Below are 22,388 nucleotides of genomic sequence, written 5' to 3' on the forward strand. Positions count from 1 at the left end.
CAGTACGTCCAAAACTCTGTGGCTAGATTACTCACTTATGATTGTGGATGTCGGAAATATGGACTTATTCCCCCCACGTGGTTTCTGAATTTTGGTTTACTATGTTTTTTTTTTTAATTGCTACCTAAGGTTATTTGTTTATTTATTAAAAGTTCACACAATTGTTATTTAGGAGCTGATAATAAAATCATAGAATTGAAGGAGGGTGTAGTTTCTTTTTCCCGTGACTGTACATAAAAAAAAAATCAGGACAGACATGTTCAATAAGTTTCTCTTCCCACACACAATTAATACAACTTCTTTATCTGCTATACCTGTGGTTCTTCGTAGTGTTCTAGTACGCCAGACCAGTCTCAGTCTTGTCTCAGACTCAACCGCATTTTTACTCAGTCTTGTCTTGGTCTCGTACATAGAAAACTTTGGATTTTATTACAAGACTGGTCAAGACCACAACTGTAGGGAGATCACTAAATTGCCTATGCACTGTTGGATTTATTTGTTAATATCATTACAGAGATTGGATGCAAAACCTCCTGCTTCAATTGCAACCAATAATGTGACTCATTGCTAATTTGAAATTTTTCTTACTGTTAATGGCGGTCATCCCTCCCCACCCCTCTTCACACCCACTGGTGTGGTCCTGGTCTTGACTGTCTTACTCTGCTTTGGTCTTGATTTGATCTCGACCCCTCAAAGTCTTGGTCTTGTCTCAGTCTCGATACACTCCGTTCTTGGTCGCAGTTTAGGTGCAGCTACAACACTAGTTTTTTTTTGGCAACCACTCCTTATAGAATAATTTTCTTTTTTAAACTGTCAGTTGCATAGTTGAGTTTGTATGCTTTTTTGTAAACTTTATGCTCAGTAACGTGACCTTGGGGTTATATAAAACTTAATAATACAATAGTATGTCAAATTATCAATCCACCTTTGGTAATCCATGGTGACATACATAATTGACAAACTGTTGAGTATAGTATGCAATTTGCATGCACTTTTGGGCACGTCAACACGAGAACTAAAGAAAAACACCTCTTTTCAAAAGAACACACCAATTAGATATTGCTTTGTTTATTAGGTCAAAAATTTTTTAGACATGACAATTTTATGAACACGGGACAATAAAGAACAAGGCAGACTTGAAGTGCAGTGAACAACCTTGTCAGACGTGTCACTAGACCTACAAAGGACAAAATTAAAGATATTACAAACTATTTCAAATTGGAAAAAATATATAGCAAAACAGCTCAATAGTGCACCTTTTAATCATCTCCAGAGCATTCTTAACATAAAGCAATATCTACATGGAGTTGTCAGATTCTTAGCTCCTTGTAGTACATGTAAACCTCATAGCAAACAAGTTATAAACACTAATATGTTGATGTCATTTTCCATTAATAAATGGAGCTAGAGTAGGGATTACATGGTATGCAATAACAGTCAGCAATTGTATATCTATACAATGGAGGGTTTCCAATAATCTCAACTTCGTGTGCATGTTTTAAATACTTAATGGTTAGAATCTAACATTTATTTGCTCCAAACTTTAGTAGCACACAGAAAGTACTGTACTGTAGTAACACACATTTCCTGCAATCATTGCATTTTCAGATAGATAGATAGATAGATAGAGAGAGAGAGAGAGAGAGAGAGAGAGAGAGAGAAAACAAAAAGTGCATTTTGGACAGCCAAGAGCTTAGCTGCGACTGTTCAGGAAAAATGGGAACAGTCTTAAGTCTACATTTTAAACTTTGATACATTTATATTTTCCTCAACATATGAAAATTTCAGATTTTTCAAGTGTAGGTCATAAAAAGAATTTTCCTGACACACAATTATTTTTGTTTAGTGGACCAAAAGCTACTGAATTCGAATCACAGACTTCCAATTTTACGAGTTTTTTTCTTTCTTAAATAGAACAATTAATTAAATTAGGGCCACATGGCCCTAAATTTTCTGCTATTTTTGCCTGCTTCACCATGACCCAATTCAAAATACTAAGTCATGCATCACATGGCAGGCTTTCGCTGTTCGCGCAAGGCATTGTGGGAAACAAATTTGAAACAGGAGAGAAAAATTGAATACGTGAGTGTGTGAATGAAATGTGAAAGACCGACTACAGTAACGGAAAGCGAGAAGACGTTATGTTGCGAAGGAAAGGAAACACAGGACCGAACTAATAAATATCGGCGATCAGCGAGCACCTTGGTGTGATCAGCTGTTTGTTTAGTGACAGGATGATGTAACTGTCAGTGCATGGTCAAGGTAAACCTGTAGATGGCAGTAATGAACACTGGATGCCAGCTGCCGTAAAACCCAAAAGGAGAAGGTGGTAAACATGCACATGAGCACACGGACTTCCTCTGTCTGCACAAAGCAAACGATTTTCAAATTAAATAACTTCCCAGCCACAGAATGGCCTGATCTTTTTTTTTTTAGATATTACAGAATAAACATCACATCGACCAAATTTCAGAGGGAACTAAATTTCACCGATTTTATGAAATTGAAAGGCCGTCTAGCTTGAACATCAGGCAGGTTGATGGTCACAAATTTCTCACACAGAAAGCATTCGATGGTTCTACATGGCCAACATTTTTCACTGCTGATCTGCTGCTGCTCTATCCCTTTCAAAGGTTTTTGACCAATTTAGGCTGCATTTTTTCAGTGACATCCCCAATAAATTTTAACTATACACGTCTAATATCAAATAAGCTGGATATTATTTCACATTAATGAACTCGGGCATTTTCCATTTACCTTGACAGAAAGTAAATGCATCTTTCCACTGGGAAAATCATGTTCGGACAAGAGCACTGGCCAAAATATTACCAGGGCTCTACATTAACTTTTGAAACCACTTGTCCTGTCGGGCAAGTTGAAAGGAAATTTACTTGTCCGAATGTGAAGTTGACTTGTCCAAAGAAAAATTTGAGAAAAAAAAACCAAACTATTTGTAATAAACTAATTTCACCAGAATTACTTTAACACAAAAATCTATTCACTGCAGAAAAAAATTGGACTCCATCAATCATTAATTTATGAGAAATTGAAAACCAGAAAATTAAAATTCTATTTTCATTTTTAAATTATTAACTTTGAATATATATCCTCCACTGATTAATTGTTGTTGTCTAATTATTCAGTGTGGCTCCAGTATGGTATTTAATAGTTGCGATGAAAGTTGCGGTGTTTTTTAGGTTTTTGTTGCGATTACATTGCGGGAGGAAGTGAAAGTTGTGAGAAATTGTTGCGATTTTCTCTTTTTGTGATTAAAATTGAGTGATATGTTAAATATTACGTTATTACTGAAAAACTATTGATTAAAAAAACAGACACTGAGAAATGGTCCTATAAACAACTTTACCAATATAAAAGATTACCAGGAATACAAAAATGCAGAAAAATAGGCTTTACTTATCCAAATGCACCTGTTGGTTCAAAAGTTAAAGTGCAGAGAACCTCACAGCACAACATGAAGTTACCTTAAAATATAATATAAATGCCTCAGCTTTCATGTAAGAAAAAAAAAAACTATTACCGTATTTTCTGGACTATAAGCCGCTACTTTTTTCCTAGGTTTTGAACCATGCGGCTTATACAAAGGTGCGGCTATTCTGTGGATTTTTCTTCCACCGCTAGGGGCGCTCTAACCGGAAGTAGAATCAAAAATAAGAGATAGACGAAAAATCAATGCAAAGAAGAATTAGCAGATCTTTAGCAGATAGAACACGCACAACAAATTACTAACTGGTAATTATTTTCAAATCCAGCGAAGATGATTAAAGTGACTTGTGGTTTCAAACACAGGAGAAATGAAGGTAAATAAATACCGGTTATTTTCTCTTGGTTCTGTTCCGTTTTAATCAGCAAAGTTGCTGCCGTGTTAAAAGGCACTGTTCGGAAAGAATCTGTTCAGGTACATACATGTACATTTACAGTACAAAATCGTTCTGTACATGCAGTAAATATCTAATTTTTCAACATAGATATCTGCGGCTTATAGCCCGGTGCGGCTTGTATATCTTTTTTTAATTTTTTTAAAAAAATAGAGCGGATGCGGCTTATATACAGGTGCGCTCTATAGTCCAGAAAATACGGTAATACTAGTACTGTGTGCAGGCAGTCTCTCCTGAAGACTAAATTAAACAATAATTATGAACTAATAAAATAAATGGCTCAGGCTTCATAGAAGAAAAAAAAACAATTTGAACAGAATCTCACAGTATGATGCTGAAGCTGCCTAAACAATGGAAAATAAAATACCATTTTGGCAAAAATGTTGGCATCCATTAATTTCTTGTATTAAGTAAAAAATAATGCAAAGTGCACACAGTGCTTCACTGTAAACATAACACACTTTCAGTAACAGAATTTAAGCCTACATAAACAGTGACTCCCACATGCTGCTTTTATTGAACGTATACACGGAAGTAAGGTGGAAGGTAGTTTGTCGACGTCACCTCAAGACGACGCCAACGATTGGTCAAATTTGCGGGAAAGTTGCGGTGATTGGATATAATTGCAACAACGCCCTGAATTCATGGGGATTGGTTGAATTTGCATTGATGTTGCAAATCGCAACATCGCGAAATCCTGGAGGGTCTGGTAAACGACAGTTTACTTTTCAGCTCAAATACACGAAGCGGCATTGGCCGGTTTCGCAAGCGGAATATTGTGCATGCGCACATCGCTCTTTCCGAAGAGAAGCATCTGGCGATTCATCAAAACAATATGTCGAGTGAGATGCTTCGGAAATCATGTGAATAAACTGATAAATTTGATATGTAACCCGAATATCGGCGTATTTTGGCACTTGTCCAATCGGACAAGTAACTGAGACGATGAACTTGTCCGACATAAAGGATCACTTGTCCCGGACAAGCGTTAATGTCGAGCCCTGATTACTAATCAGAGATAGGAGGCAAGTAGGTGGGACTTACAGTGGGTGTTGGTTAATATCTGAGAGTTTAAAAACACCTGTCAATCATTCCGGAATCATCTGTTGATTGGTTCATCTGCTGTATTTACTGAGGTGAGAAAGGAAATGGCTCCTGTGCTCACATTTTGAGTGATAACTTCTACCAGCACGTTAAAATGCAGTGTTGCTACACAAAATACACACAGGTTGGGCGGTCTGAACTCTGAGATCTCTGTAAACAATGATGACATTCATGCTGCTCCAGAGGGCAAGTCAGCATGCTGTCAGTGAGGAAAGTGCATGGACGTTTAATAGCAACAATACTGAAAATTAGAATTTTTAAATTAATTATTAATTAGATTTGTCAAACATTTTTGCAGCTTTATTCCTAACACTGAGGAAAATTCCCCCAAGTGTTAAATTAACATCAGCCAAATGCTTTAATTAATAAATAAATAAATAAATAAAAATAAAATCACACAACAATGTTCACATGACAAGAAAAAGCAACTCTGTAATGACACTCCCTGAATGCACCTGCTTAGGCTTTATGGATGCCCAGTTCCTCTGGGGTTGAGATGCCTAGTTCCATAAGGGTGGGGTGAAGCTCCTGAATCACATATGGATAGATCTCTTTATGTGGTCCAGACTTATCCTGAGAAGATGATCAATATGACCAGTTGTGAGTGGAGGAGAGGAAAACATTTGGTTTAGAACTGATAAACTTTAATGATTGTTATAAGGTGTAGCACCACCCATCCCCATGTGTTTCAATGACAAAATAGCCTATTTTCCATGTGACTTCGCATCTAAACCGTCTTTCCATCTACAGTGTCCAATTTGAATAGTTAGTTTTCCCCTATGCTGATATATGCACATCCCCCCCAGGAAATTAGTTGTTAAAATGTTATTCTTCTAGATCATAAGATGACGTGGATATATTGGGAAAGAAGTGATAAACAGCCTCGGTGACACACTGGATCTTGCGAGAAGTGGCCGAACAAATGACTAGATGTACCTGACTTCAACTTTTGTCTCTACTGCACAAGGTCTGGCTCCAAGTATGACAAGTTGGAGGAATTTTGGTTTCATTTCTACATTATAATTTTAGCAGTACGAACAGATGATCATAATAATCCTGAAAAATGGGACCATCATGAAATTGTGTTTGCAACATACAAGGCACCTGTTTTGATAAAATTGCCTCATGTTTGTTGGCTGCTTCACAACCATGCAAAACAATTGGCGGACCTAATGATTTCTGGAAGAAGGCTACCCATACCATTAAGAATCTACCACTATATTTAAAGTCCCTATTAAAGCTGTAATTTGATTCTGAATGTCGATGTCCACAAGTCTGAGTGACATTATGTTCAAGTGCTTGATTGATTTACAAGCGTTCAAGATATGCCACATCTCTACTGATACAGAGAACAGCAAAAAGTTTAACAAGAGCCTTTGCTTTCAAGTGTGGAGGATTTCTTTTGCTGCCTTGATGCGCACCAGTCGACTTCAAAAAGGATGCAATTTTAGATACCGCAGTGTGTTTCTGAAGACATGCTGATCAAGGTTGAGCAAAGGTCGGCCAGGTACAAAAAGCTCCGAAATGCTAGTTAAGTCTTCTGAGGCGCGTTAACAGTTGTCAGCAGATACTGTGGGTCATAGCCAGACTCTGACTTCCTCACTGGCCTTTGATACAAAATGCTTCACAACAAAAATTCTTGTTGAGACTGGGTCATAGTTTGATCATTGAATTCTATGGCTATTATGTATATTATTTATTATATTTCCTGTAAAATGTCAGCATGCTTTGACTTGAACACACTTCTTTACAGTGTTTATGGGTAGTGTTTGTCCAGGTTTGACCTCTTTTAAAGCACTCAATAATAGGCATGTAGTGATTCACCCAATTCATGATTCGGTTCAATTCACAATACTGGGTTCAGGATTTGATTTTCCCACGATATTTTTGAAAAAAAGAATAAATAAAATAAAATAAGATAATAAATGGGAAATCATCATTTTATAAATAAATATAAATTCTATTTTTAAATAAATATAATTTTGTATAAATTTACCAATAAATAAATACATAAATAAAAGCTATTTATTTTCCTATTCGTTATCAACTTGAAATATTCCTTTAAAAAAAATAAATTATATATATATACACATACATACACACACATTATATATATGTCTTTTTTAAATAATCAATAATTATTTACCCATATTTGTAAAGGTTGGTGTAAAATAAAATAGCCTATTAACTAAAATAGTCCTTTTATTAAACGCACAACAAAAAAAAACTTATAGGCATTTTCTTAATTCCTTAAATAAGCACTTTCTTTTCTCCCTCGCTTACATCAGTCTGTAAAAGGAGAGCTCCGATTTCTTGTTAAGTCTATTTGTACAGTCAGTCAATCACACAACAGCTCTTTCCCATTTTAGTTCAGTTTGTATGTTTTAGCAGCTTTAGTGCTGCGTTACTTCCACCTATTGTGAAGTCACGTGTATTCCCGCTAATTTACTGTATTGCACCCTCTGCTTTCTAAACAACACAATTACAGCTAGGAAAAACTAAGATTACACAGCCTGATAATTATGATTCCTTTTTTTTATTTCATCAATTTGAATCGTCATAAATTTGTATTGTGGTTTACTGTTGCACGATATATCGTCACATGCCTATGAAATAACTGTACAATTTTTGTGCATGCTTATACCTGTAATTCAGGTACCCACTATCTGAGCTCTTTGGAACTGTTTGTCTAATTTTGCCTTGAAATCTCACATAGCAAAGTGTTCAACATCACATCGATTTTTTGGCTGACACATATTCCATTAGCTAGCAATCAATGTAATAGAAATAATCTGAACAGCCATGTAATTAATATTTATCTCTTTTTTTTTTTTTTGATGTGGTGTTATATTCTCCACCCCTTGTAGTAATGTATAGCTTGTATCACATCCATTAGAGGTGAACAAACCCACCTTGACTGCCTCTAAGATGCGGACTGCACTGGCCAAGTCATTTAGCCTCCTGCAGGCTCTCAGTGCAGAGTCAAGGATCTTTGGTTCAGGGACCAGGTCATACCCAATCAGAGTGTTCACACCTGAATACAAAAGGCACAAAAAGCTTTAAAAGGCCTCTGAGCAAAGACAATTTTACATTAATTTGAATGGATACATAAAGCATGAGTACAATTTAAAAAAAATTGGATAATTGTGTCATGGACTGAATTACTGAAGCAATTTCTGAAGGTAATTTCTGAACAGATAGCAATAAATATATGATTTTACAAACTGATTTCACAACACCTTAACTAAACTTATACTAGTAAGAAACTGTAAAGTGTAGAATTCTGTCTTGTGGATTTTGCTGGGGTGAAAAACGAAATTAACAACCTTTGACACTGGAGAATCCTTCAATAAATGCTTCATTAACATACCCTTGCAGAAAACTTCAGAATAATTGCACCATTTTTGTACGAGTGCATTAATATAAACCTATAATTTTGGATTACAGCCTGCACTATTGTCAGAGTTACTGTTCTAGAAAATTAATCAACACCTAACATATTAAGATCAATCATAATGAGATAAGTGTACTAAACAGTGCTGCCAAAGCAATCCAGCTATTGTCGTAACATGCCGCCGATTTTCTCAACAATACTTTGATTTTTTTCTTTACCTTGGTACAAACATAAAACATTCCAATCTCACTATTCTCTATTAAGCTGAATATTTTAGCTTTCATTCTCGCCTTGTCTCCCATCATCAGCTTTGCTTTTATAAATCAGTAAAAAATAAGATGGGGGGGGGGGGGGGGGGACAGTGGTGGATGTGGTATGATGCTGGTTTTACAGGACGGGTGCAACACCGGCTTTATTTAATTCATTTAACCCCCATCAACAGTGATGTATGCCAGTGAAGGAACTGGCATATGCCTTACATTTTACCTTTTCGAAGTTCCCAGTCATCAAGGTTGGGCTTGCTAAAATAAGTGACCCAGCGAGCGTCAAACTCCTCATCTGTCTCTGCTTTGGCATGAGAGTAGCATCGGGAGGCTAAGGAGGCTAGCAAGAAAACAAACAAAAACAAAAAAATGCAATCTTCACCTCTTAGGATGCATTATAATAAATACGAAGGAAGACATGTTATAGGACTTGCACATTAACTGGGTTATGAAGTAGGGTTGTTCACAGTTTCACCATGGTGCATGATCAAAATGTTACTTCACTGTCAACTTTCTCAAAATGCACCTTCACCTACCTGTTATTTATGGGCTTTTTTTCCTTCTTCTCTTTCCTTGTGCATCTGGTGATTACTCTATTACACTGCTAACCGTGCTGCAACCCTTAACATGTTTGTAACTTTGTCATATGCAACAGCTATTAAAACACACAGGATATCATGACCTGTCCTCTCACCCACTCTTTCATCAGCTTACACACACACAAAAAAAGGGATAAATACTAAAAATTAGCCTAATTTCTGGGCTTGACATTAAGGACTGCCCGATTGCCCGGGGCAAGTGAAACATGCATTCGGGCAAGTTGGAATGAGCATATATTACAAACTAGCACCACAAAAATTAGGCTTTTTGATCTTTTATTTCAGTTCCGAAAAGCATCCCTCACTACGTTATCCGCCATTATGTCTTGGCTGTTTTCTTAGTCTCAGTTTCATTTACTGTTTTGCAAGTTATTTCATATTCCCCCCCGCCATTGTAGTATGGTATGCGTACTGTTTATAGACCCCTTGTGCATGATGTCACGCATCACGTGATAATCACAGCTGGGGTCAGACAGATACTGCCTTTCATGCAAGCAAGGCTTAATCTGTCTTCAGTATGGTTAATTAGGGGCCAAGCAGCGAAGCTGGCGAAGGCCCCTAATGTGTTTGTAGGTTTTCTTATTATTATTATTATAGACAATTCAACTTTCTCCTTAGGGATGTCTATGGCAGCCCATAGAACCGTACGTAGGAAAATGCTCAAATTTGGCACACACATTCTGGACAGTCTCGTGATTCTCCACAACAAATTCTAGGTCCCCACCCCCAACCCTCTAGCGCCACCAGCAGGTCAAAGTTGCAGGTACATTTCTGCTTGTAACTTTTGAACCGTTGGTCCGATTTTCAAAAACTTGATATCCCTGGAATCCTTGGGCCAAGACGAATCCAACGCACCCTATGACATCATTTTCCGCCCGGATAGTTTTCCTGCCATTTTGAATTTTGTGAAAATCAATTAAAATGCTTCTCCTCCCTCAATTTTGGACCAATTTCTCCCAAACTTGGTAGATGGCAACTTTGGACTAAGCTGCACAAGAAACTTACCCGGTTTTTAGAATTTCATAAGCGTTTGGCCGTGGCAGCCAATCAAAATTGGCTGCGCAGACACCAAACAGGAAGTGTGCTCATATTTCGGCCGCCCTTTGGCGTATCTTAATGAAACTTGGTGAGATTATGCCCCACCCCTCCATGAAGGACCACAAAAAAATTGGAAGAAATTGGCTGCTAGGGGGCGCTATAACTAGGAAAAATGTCTTTTGGCTCATATCTCATGATGCGTTTGGGGTAGAAACAAAATTCCACTATCTCTGGAATCCTTGGTTCAAGACGAATCCATCGCGACCTATGACGTCATATTCTGCCTTGAGGATTTTCCGCCATTTTGAATTTTGTTAAAATCAATGAAATTCTATTGCAACCCATAGAACCGTCAGACGAGAGGTATTCAAATTTGGCACACTGATTCTAGGCTGTCTCAAGGTTCTTGTCACCAAATTTCAACTCACCACATCAAACTCTCTAGCGCCACCAATGGGTCAAAGTCACAGGTACATTTCTGCTTGTTACTTTTGAACCGTAGGTCTGATCGTCAAAATCTTAGTATCGCTGGAATCCATCTTTGAAAACGAATCGAACGCTCCCTGTCTCGTCATATTCCACCTGGTAGATTTTCCGCCATTTTGAATTTTGTGAAAATCAGTTAAAATGCTTCTCCTCCCTCAATTTTTGAACAATTTTTCCCAAACTTGGGAATTGGCAAAGATGGACTAAGCTGCACAAGAAACTTACCCGGTTTTTAGAATTTCATATGCGTTTGGCCGTGGCAGCCAATCAAAATTGGATGCGCAGACGCCAATCAGGAAGTGTGCTCATATCTTGGCCGTCCTTTGGCGTATCTTAACGAAACTTGGTGGCTTTATGCCCCACGCCATCCCAAAGGAAAACAAAACATTTGGACCAAATAGGCCGCTAGGGGGCGCTATAACTAGGAAAAATGATTTTTGTCTCATATCTCATGATGCGTTTTGGGTAGAAACAAAATTCCACTATCTCTGGAATCCTTCCCTCAAAACGAATCCAACACGCCCTATGGCGTCATATTCCACCAGGTCTATTTTCCACCATTTTGAAATTTGTGAAAATCTATTAAAATCCTTCTCCTCCCTCAATTTTTGACCAATTTCTCCCAAACTTGGTACATAGTAACTTTAGACTAACTGTCTGCCTGGTCAGTTCTTTCTGTTGCCATGGCAACTTAGGCTGGGTCACACTGCTTGGCCCCGCATTGCTGCTTGCAGCTATATTTTTTGCACTGTTTTTGCTTGTTCAAACAGAGAAATAGATAAAAAACACACTGTCTCCCCGCTATCAAGAAAAAAAAAGTTAACAAATAGAAGCAAATGCTTCAAGAACAATGAGGAAATGAGTGGTTAAAGAATACAACGAGAAGACCTCAGCCTGAAAATCATCATCTGTAGCCACTTTATCCTGTTCTACAGGGTTGCAGGCAAGCTGGAGCCTATCCCAGCTGACTACAGGCGAAAGGCAGGGTACACCCTGGACAAGTCGCCAGGTCATCACATGGCTGACACATAGACACAGACAACCATTCACACTCACATTCACACCTACGGTCAATTTAGAGTCACCAGTTAACCTAACCTGCATGTCTTTGGACTGTGGGGGAAACCGGAGCACCCGGAGAAAACCCACGCGGACACGGGGAGAACATGCAAACTCCGCACAGAAAGGCCCTCGCCGGCCACGGGGCTCGAACCCGGACCTTCTTGCTGTGAGGCAACAGCGCTAACCACTACACCACTGTACCGCCCCAGATTTGCTTCATACCTTCTGGAAATATTGACAGTGTGCCCAATAAATAGTGTACAAAATTTTAGGCTTGTACCTTCATTAGTTTCTGAGATATAGGGGCTTTAAAAAAGGGGCGTGGCCCCAATTTCACTGTTGAAACGCGTGCTACAGAAAACGGACCTAACTTCCATAAGTCATTACTTTTAAACTATTCATGCAAGATATGTGAAATTTTCAAGGATTGTTCTTCAATGCCAGACGGCTTTAAATACTAAAATAGAAAGTTCACAGTTCAATATTTGCCAAGTCATGGCTTGCTGAAAATCATTAAAAAAACAAAACAAAACGTGCTTTGGAGCAACTTTGACGCCCCGTATCTCCACATTAAAGCACACCAGATCTTTCAAATTTTCTTATTTATTCCTCATGTTATAGTACTCTTTAGGCAACTGTGTGTTCAATAGAAATCAAACTTTCTGATTTATTAGGCTTTTAAAAAAAAAAAAAAACATTTTGCACCTATAATTCAAATGCATGACAAGGTCAATCATAAAAACAATTATACCACTGGAAAGAGCTTGTTTTGATTAGCAAATGCACAAAATATGAAGGTGGTACCCTAAACCAAACTATATTAAGGTATCCAGTATGGCATGTTTTACGGTATCAATATGTAAATGATTGTTTTGTTTCCTTTATTGTATAGAAAGGGACATACAAAGACACTTGTGTAAGAACATTTCCCTTTCATTCTCACCACTGGCTTGTGTGTGTTTTAAAAGGTTGATGAATACTGCAACTAGGGTTGCAAAGGGGCGGACAATTTCCGGTATATTTCCGGTAAATTTCCAGAAACTTTCCATGGAAACTTTAGTTAGGGAATTTTGGGAATTTTGCTTCCACACACTGGATGGCGTATGTGGCATTTTTCTGTTAAATAAGATGACAAAAAAATGTAGATAGCAAGCTGAACTAATGGAAAGGTCTTCAAAACATTTAAAATTGATGAAATCTTGTGTAGTTACATAAAACCGTCTAGCAGGAGGCAGAAGAAACAGCATCACATTTTGCGGTAGCTAGCACCATGATAAGCTAACTTCTTTAATTAAATGGTGCTAGCTAGCTTACATTTAGCATATCTGGTTTACCAGTAAGCAATAGATTTTGATTTTGCTAGTTAAACTTTAACACCGTAGATCAAATATTATCTACCTCATATCATCATCAAAACATACTTGACTGTATGTACGTAGTCCTTTGGCTCAAATGCTTCAATAGTCTGTATCTGTGTTGTGGGCTCAAAAAAGTTGCTTTAGTAGTTCAGAATTCTAGAAATCATTGTGCATGTGATGGAGGAATGCACAATGCATGTAGGGGGTGTGGCCTCAATAGCTCTACAGGAAGTAGTGTGCTAGGTCCCTGTGATTGAGGAATAGCAAATTATACTCAACTGTACTCACATCAAATCTGATAGTTTTAGCCAAGACTATGCTACAATATTTTTTTCTACCAACTATATTTATGTTCCCAACCTTCAACTTTTGATAATTCCCAGTTTATTCCCAATAATTCCTGTTAATTCCCATGGAAAGTTTCCAACTTTGAAAATTCCCGGAATTTTGCAACCCTAACTGCAACACTGTGAAACCCTGATATGTTTAGATTCCTTTTTGAAATGAAAGCTTGGAACTGAGATACTCTTATTCAAGAATTGGATAAAACTTTGTACTTTTATAAGTGACAAGAGCCTCAAATGTTGTCATTGCTGTAATGAGAAAGCAAGTTCAGGGACAATAAAGTGCACCAGTTATGACTGAATCAATGGCTTTAAAAAAATGGAGAAGTGGACATCAGATCCACTCCAATTTGCATATCAAAGCCATAAAGGTGTCGACGATGCCAAAGCCTTCATCATCGACACTATCCACAGACACCTGGAGCTTCCCAATACCTCCGCCAGACTCCTGTTTGCAGATTTCTCCTCGGCCTTTAATACCCTGCAACTGCATATTCTGGCAGAGAGACTCCACCGGAACTTCAACATGAGCAGCCAGCTCATCCTCTGGATCCTGGACTTTCTAACTAACTGAACCCAGCGTGTCCAGATTAACAATAACCTGTCTGATCTCCTCACCACCTCCACTGGCTCCCCACAAGGCTGTGTGCTTTCTCCGCTGCTCTTCATTCTGTACACTGATGACTGCAGATCAACGTACTCCAACTGTCACCTGGTTAAGTTTGCTGCTGACACAGTTCTCCTGTCCCTCCTGTCCGGCCCTTCCGTCCATCATGGACCCGCTCTTCAGCAGTTCATAGAGTGGTGTGACTCTTCCTGCCTGGAGTTGAATGTTAGTAAAACTAAGGAGATGGTGGTGACCTTCTCCAGCAGCCAAAGGGAACTGGCTGCGGCTGTCACCACTATGGTCCACGGTTTTCCGGTCGAGACAGTTGAGGAATATAAATACCTGAGAACCATTCTGGACTGCCAACTGAGGTTCTCTTCCAACACAGAAGGGATCCTGAGGAAGTGCCACCAAAGGATGTACCTACTAAGGAAACTGAACTCTTTTTCTGTCAGTCAGAACATCTTGTTGACATTCTATTATACATTCATTGAAAGTGTTGGTATTACTCCATTACTGTACAGGATAGGAACCGCCTGCATAATATTGTCAAGGTGTGCTCTAAGATTATTGGACTTCCTGCTTGCCACCTGAATACTGTGTACGAGCAGCAGGCTAGCGGCCTGGCTCGTCGAATTCTTAAGGACTCGACTCATGCTTTGTTCCCGGCATTTGAGCAGCTGCCATCTGGTCGCAGGTTCCGCTGTCCAGCCTGTAAGACCCAGAGGAGGACAGCAACCTTTGTTCCAAGTGTTATTCTCCTCCTGAACTCTAAGAAGTCATAGACAGTTACAATAACTTAAGTCTTCTGTACAATACTCTAGTGCAATATCACATGTCCTGATGTGCAATATTACAATATCACCTTGTCACTTTAACTACAATGTCACTCTAATCCAGGGGTCATCAAACTACGGCCCGCGGGCCGACTCCAGCCCGCCACCCCCCTTTGACCGGCCCCCCAGCCCCTCTGCCCCCCACCACTTGAACCGGTCCTATGAGGCAATCCCCAAAAGTGGTCATGGCCTATTTTTTTTAAATTGCTTTTTGGCAAATAATAACATGGCTGCATCTTGTATTTTGTTGATTTTATCAATTAAAATTGATATTTAGTTCTAAAATGAACTATTCATATTTTCCGAATTTTCGTCATATGCTCGCGATCAAGCAGTGACAGGCAGCGCACGCGCAGAGAACTGTCAGTGTTCAGGACAGCAAAATGGCTAGCAGTCAGCGAAAAGCTAACAGAGTGCGCAGAGTTTTTTAAAGAACAGTGGACCACCGATTATTTTTTCGTTCAGTGTAAGGACCGTGCAGTTTGTCTTGTATGTAAAGAAAGTGTGTTGGTTTTCAAAGAATATAATCTGCGTTGTCACTACGAAACCCGCCACAAGAGTATGCTAGTTTGCAAGGGCAAACAAGAGAAGACAGGATTCGGAGGATGAAATGCGGACTGGCTGCACAACAGAATGTATTCCTTCGCCAAACCCAGATCAACCAGGCTGCTGTCCAAGCTAGCTATAAGGTAGCTCACCTACTAACTAGTATGTGACTAACTAGTATGCATGCCTGCTGTGGCCGAGGAGGTGTGTCCCGACAAGAAGGATGCGCTCAACGCGGTGAGTCTCTCCGCACCTACTATGACCAGGCGAACCGAAGATTTGGGGGACAACGTTGACAACCAGCTGAATGAGAAAGCGTCAGAATTTGAGTTTTTTGCTTTGGCCATAGATGAGAGCAATGACGTGCAGGACACAGCACAACTGCTGTGATCTATTGATCTACTGCTCATATTATTATAATTTCACTGTTTTTTTAATGTATTTATTTTATAGGCCTATTTATTTGACCTTTATTAAGTGCTGCACACAATTATTATTGATATTATTAATAATATCAACAGGCCTACCTACAATTTATAATTTTCCACTCACCTTTGCCAGTGTCAATCACCTCAACTAGGCAGATGTTTCTTACCTTGACAGCTTTGATGTTATTTTTATTAGAAAATAAATAAATGGAATATCTGTGGTATTTCAAATTAAAATAAAGTGTGAAGACTCGATTACTACTTTTGCAAACCACTAGTAAAGATAAACAAATATGTGCCAGGAATCAAGTGTTGATATAGTCGTGGGGGATATAGTAGTGGGGATGGCTGTGCCAGGCTAGTAATCTCTACTACACAATGAGGCCTGCTGGTGGTCATATTTGTCTGGGTCATACAATTCTATGTTATATAGCTGTCACAGTCAGGAACGACAATGTGGCCCCCAGAGAAAAAAAGTTTGGTGACCCCTGCTCTAGTCATATTGTCATTTTAAATTTTACCCACGCTTCATTTTATTTATTTGCCATATTTTATCTGCTGCCTTTTTTCCCCCCCACCCATTTTTGTGATTTTATTCTTTTTGTGATTTTATTTTCTTGCTCTTTTTTTATGTACCGGTCTTTACCCTTCTAATTGCTCTTCGGGGATAAATAAAGTTTTGTCTGATCTGAAGTATAAAATCCATAAAGTTTATATTAGTTGAAGTGTACTCTTTTCTTCCAACAAATGAATAAAATAAATTACAGATTCTGTAAATAATTAATAGTTAACTGGAACTGAATCTTGAATGAATGAATGAATGAATTTATTTTTATTTTGAACATGTATAAAAAAGTAACTATTTGTACATACAAAAGAAAGAAAACGAGAAAAAAAATAAAATAAAGAGCCAAGACATTACAAAACATCGCACATTGTTCGAAAAAGGAGTGGGAAGAAGCAGGGGCGCAGATAGGATTTTTGAACTGGGGGGGACTGAGCTGTCAGCAAATGATTCCATTTTGTGTATGCATGTATGTGTGCGTGTATATATATATATATATATATATATATATATATATATATATATATATATATATATATATATATATACACACACACTACCGTTCAAAAGTTTGGGGTCACTTTGAAATGTCCTTATTTTTGAAAGAAAAGCACTGTTCTTTTCAATGATCACTTTAAACTAATCAGAAATCCACTCTATACATTGCTAATGTGGTAAATGACTATTCTAGCTGCAAATGTCTGGTTTTTGGTGCAATATCTCCATAGGTGTATACAGGCCCATTTCCAGCAACTCTCACTCCAGTGTTCTAATGGTACAATGTGTTTGCTCATTGCCTCAGAAGGCTAATGGAGGATTAGAAAACCCTTGTACAATCATGTTAGCACAGCTGAAAACAGTTTAGCTCTTTAGAGAAGCTATAAAACTGACCTTCCTTTGAGCAGATTGAGTTTCTGGAGCATCACATTTGTGGGGTCGATTAAATGCTCAAAATGGCCAGAAGAATGTCTTGACTATATTTTCTATTCATTTTACAACTTATGGTGGTAAATAAAAGTGTGACTTTTCATGGAAAACACAAAATTGTCTGGGTGACCCCAAACTTTTGAACGGTAGTGTGTATACATGTTATTTCACCTCCCTCACTGCCATCACCAGGAACTACCTGCAGGCCAGGGCAATGATAACATTTTAACATAGCCTATGGAAATCCAAAGTTTACACATTATCATCACGCACAGAAATTGCAAAACTGCAAAACTAGTTTTAAAACCGCTAAGTTCCAACTGTTAAACATAGCGAGAGGCTGGGCTACGTGTGTGTGTGTAAGGTGTAAACCAGTGCATCCTGACTTTCTAACTATGCCTGTGTGTTGCGTGAGCGGCAGTCAGTCAACAACTCTTCGCAAAGTTTCCTTATGAAACAATATGCTCGCTGAAATTATGGCAGAGAACGCCAGATTAAACATTAAAACTGCCTTCTGAGCACTGTATCTACAGGCTACCACCGAAAGAAGGAGGCTACCAGAAAGGCTTCTCTACTCCGTACGATTTTACTTTCACTACGACATTACTTTGAACAGACTATCAAAAAATTGCAAGGTGATATGATAAAGTAAGGCACAGTTTACTTACAGTCGTTTTTTTTTTTTAAACGATGCAATCGTTTTCTGCCTTTTGGCACCCTTCATCATGCCGTGTTGGGGTCCTGAACTAGGAGGCGCTGTCCCCGATATGCCTGTCAAACTCGTTGTGGGTAACCATAGCAACCAAGCTCGAGCTCGCAACCTGTGCAGTCTGCGCAGTTGCAACTACGTCTGTACTGCTGCGCACCTCAATAAACCGAATGGTAATTAAGTCTTTTGATTTTTCCGTGAGGTTTGCCTTATGCAAAGAAAGACAGCATAGACGTTTTTTCCTCCCTATAAGTGGGGGGGACCGAACAAGGTGAATTTAAATCTGGGTGGGATGAATCCCCCCCGTCCCCCCCTCTATCTGCGCCCGTGGGAAGAAGTACAATACTTTAATTTCCCACCCCTTTTTAACTGCCCGAAATCCAAACTACATTAATACACCTATAAAAATATATACCATATATACACTTCATGAATATCTATATAAATATATAATTACAAAAGTATATACTACATACCAATATATTATATATATATATATATATATATATATATATATATATATATATACCGTAAAATACCAAATAATAGCCGAGTTCCAATTAACCGCCGAGTTCCCTTTAACGGCCGGGTGTACGCGTGTGTTGTGACAAATAAAGGCCGGTTCCGAATACTCGCCGGGGTCTAAAAAAAAAAAAAGCGTCCGAACGTTCTATCTAGAATCTTGAGGCCCAGCACTTTTCTGGTTTTCTGGTGTTTAAACGATTCTGCATTGCATAGTTTTCTACCGAAACAATATGAATGAATGAATGAATGAATGAATGAAAAATGAAATTATTTCTATAATACTGTTTACAACATTTTGTTACGTGATAATAAACATGCCATTTCAATGTTATAATCTTGGTCTACCGTAATATTTCTTGAGGAATGCAACTCCGTAACTTTTGACAGATGTCTTAGCCAATTACGTTTGACATGGGTGTGTGGGATATCACTTACGTCATCGAATGAGGAATACCCCTTTGGGGTATTCACCCAACGAAAGCCAGCGTGTGTGGTGACATTGAGGACTGCGGGTTTCCAAGGTTGGACTGCTGCTTCTGTTAAACGACCTAAATTGCCGAATGCATGCGTCAAAGCACACACTGAGTTTTATTAAAGACCTTATACCATTTCACTTGCCCTTACCCATTCGGATCTGGAAGACGCTTTACAAAAAAGGTGAGAGCGTTCTAACATGCATTTCAGTCTGCTCGCGGCCAATCTAATCCAAGGGGCCTTTTCAACAAGTAATCTGTCGTGCAAGTTGGGCAGAAGCACGCGTCAGGCAGGCAACATGTAGGCCTACAAGTCAGTAACCTATTCAACTAACTTTCATCCGAACTTTAAGTTTTCTACGGGGTCGAGCCACCGTACCAACTCACTCTGGGAATAGGCTCATATCGGCCAAATAGGGAGACGTCTTGGAGAGAAACATGAGAATGCAAGATGACAGTATGTAGCCACTGCAGGTCACTTATTTTTCAGCATAAGAAAAAACCCTTTGGTTTGACACTTCGCACCCTAATTATGTTGCTTCAACGTCGCGCCCTCCATGCAATTTCAGATTGACAGACATCGCGAAGCGCAAAGGGTGGAGGCTGCATGGGTGAGGGTGATAGCAAGTGACCATAACTTTGCAGAGTAATTAAATCACAGTGCTGCGCACAGACAATGGTGTGGTTTCTTGATTATTTTGTAAAGCATGCGCTTAACTAGTCATTAACAGGAAAAGGTGTGTGATTTATCCTTTATCCACCCCGACTGTGCCATGCGAAGATGCATTCTGCGTCTTCAAAATTCCCCGAAGTCGGCACCGTGCTATCTGTAATCTAACTCTAAACAAACTGTAAGTTATACTGGTTAAAAGTAGACCTATCTGAGAATGATTTTTTCCCCGTTTTGAGGTAGATTTTGGGGAAGGTGTTTGTGAAGAAGGAATTAATCGCCTGTTCCAAATAGCCGCCTAGTCTCTAATACGCGCCGGGTCTCTTACGTGATTGAGACAAATAATCGCCCGGGCTATTATTTGGTATTTTACGGTATACACACACACACACACACACACACACACACACTTCATAAATCTCCTCTCATCATCTCTAGCCGCTTTATCCTTCTACAGGGTCGCAGGCAAGCTGGAGCCTATCCCAGCTGACTATGGGCGAAAGGCGGGGTACACCCTGGACAAGTCGCCAGGTCATCACAGGGCTGACACATAGACACAGACAACCATTCACACCTACGGTCAATTTAGAGTCACCAGTTAACCTAACCTGCATGTCTTTGGACTGTGGGGGAAACCGGAGCACCCGGAGGAAACCCACGCGGACACGGGGAGAACATGCAAACTCCACACAGAAAGGCCCTCGCCGGCCACGGGGCTCGAACCCAGGACCTTCTTGCTGTGAGGCGACAGCGCTAACCACTACACCACCGTGCCGCCCCACTTCATAAATATCTATATAAATATTTAATTACAAAAATAAATATATACTATATATACACTTCATAAAATATCTATATAAATATATAATTACAAAATATATATATATATATATACCATATACACACTTCATAAATATCTACTACATACCTATCCCTGTAAATATGAATATATAAACTATCCCCATAAATAAATATATACCATATACTAAGTTAGTTCTAATATAACAATCAACCCTATTCTATTTATCCCTCATCATCCTCTGTTAACATACTTCCTCTTCTATATACTTGTTTAAAAATATTTTTGTACCTTTTTTTAAACAGATTTATATTTGCACTTTGTTTTATTTCTGTCTCCAGTCTGTTCCATGAAGTCACCCCACAGCTCGATACGCACATGCTTTTCATATTTGTTCGAACCAATCTTTACTCTGTCTATGATTACTCGGTCATCACAAGGACATAAACTCTATTAGCTAACATGCTAACCAGTGAATGTTACACGGCAATGACATGAGTTTGGACACATTTCAGCCTTTCTGGAAAATACAAAGCGGCTAAGGGCGATATATATATTAAATATCAGACACTTACCTGTACACTGAGGACCTGTCCGGGTTAAACTCCTAACGCCGGCCGCAGAAACACGAATAACGGCAGAAAACATAGTGATGTCCGCCTGCCGAAAGGTTCACTACTTCCCTCAGGCAGGGTTAGTGAAGTGAAAGGTACTGTAGCGTGCGCATGCGTGTACAAATGTGGCGCGTGCGTTATGATAACTGAGGTATGGCAGGCACACGGACACAAAGAGGAAGCTGGAGTTGCCAGATTCGTCGTTTTCGCGTATTTTGGGAGTCTATTTTAATTAAAGTGCATATCCTGGACCAATTTCGTTTTTTGTTTGTTGTTGTTTTTTAGATGAAAGTATGTCCCTTTACATACTCATCCAGAAGGGTCATTTTGCACAAGGCCATCTGTCTACAGCAGAAAAAAATAAAATAACAAAACGCGTCTGGGGCACAGTGGTGTAGTGGTTAGTGCTGTCGCCTCACAGTAAGAAGGTCCGGGTTTGAGCCCCGGCGAGGGCCTTTCTGTGCGGAGTTTGCATGTTCTCCCCATGTCCACGTGGGTTTCCTCCGGGTGCTCCGGTTTCCCCCACAGTCCAAAGACATGCAGGTTAGGTTAACTGGTGACTCTAAATTGACTGTAGGTGTGAATGGTTGTCTGTGTCTATGTGGCAGCCCTGTGATGACCTGGCGACTTGTCCAGGGTGTACCCCGCCTTTCGCCCGTAGTCAGCTGGGATAGGCTCCAGCTTGCCTGCGACCCTGTAGAACAGGATAAAGCGGCTACAGATAATGAGATGAGATGAGAAAACGTGTCTGGAAAAATCCCAAGGGAGTCTGGAGCCAGATTCGTGACGTCATGTGCATATCTGCCAGCAGGCTGAGAGAGCTTGCATGGATTTAGTGCACAGTCTGTGTAGACCAAGTTTAGCAGCTAGCGATTTTGCATTGAAATATGGAATTGTCCGTGTGGGTTTCCTCCGGGTGCTCCGGTTTCCCCCACAGTCCAAAGACATGCAGGTTAGGTTAAGTGGTGGCTCTAAATTGACTGTAGGTGTGAATGTGAGTGTGAATGGTTGTCTGTGTCTATGTGTCAGCCCTGCAATAACCTGGTGACTTGTCCAGGGTGTACCCCGCCTTTCGCCCGTAGTCAGCTGGGATAGGCTCCAGCTTGCCTGCGACCCTGTAGGACAGGATAAGCAGCTACAGATAA

General features: G+C 39.4%; 1 protein-coding gene across 1 annotated transcript; it reads right to left on the minus strand.

The window, feature by feature from the left end:
- Window positions 1–1,052: 1,052 nt before the first annotated feature.
- LOC132887736 (cytochrome c oxidase subunit 5A, mitochondrial) lies at window positions 1,053–21,345 on the minus strand. Its single transcript, XM_060923294.1, has 5 exons — window positions 21,205–21,345; window positions 8,881–8,997; window positions 7,913–8,034; window positions 5,456–5,573; window positions 1,053–1,177 (listed from the first exon to the last, which is right to left on the minus strand). The coding sequence occupies exons 1-4, from the start codon at window positions 21,275–21,277 to the stop codon at window positions 5,460–5,462; spliced, it is 426 nt and encodes a 141-aa protein (XP_060779277.1). The 5' UTR covers window positions 21,278–21,345; the 3' UTR covers window positions 1,053–1,177; window positions 5,456–5,459.
- Between the last annotated feature and the right edge of the window lie 1,043 nt (window positions 21,346–22,388).

This window comes from Neoarius graeffei, chromosome 6 (genome assembly GCF_027579695.1).
Source record: "Neoarius graeffei isolate fNeoGra1 chromosome 6, fNeoGra1.pri, whole genome shotgun sequence".
Taxonomy (NCBI): Eukaryota; Metazoa; Chordata; class Actinopteri; order Siluriformes; family Ariidae; genus Neoarius; species Neoarius graeffei.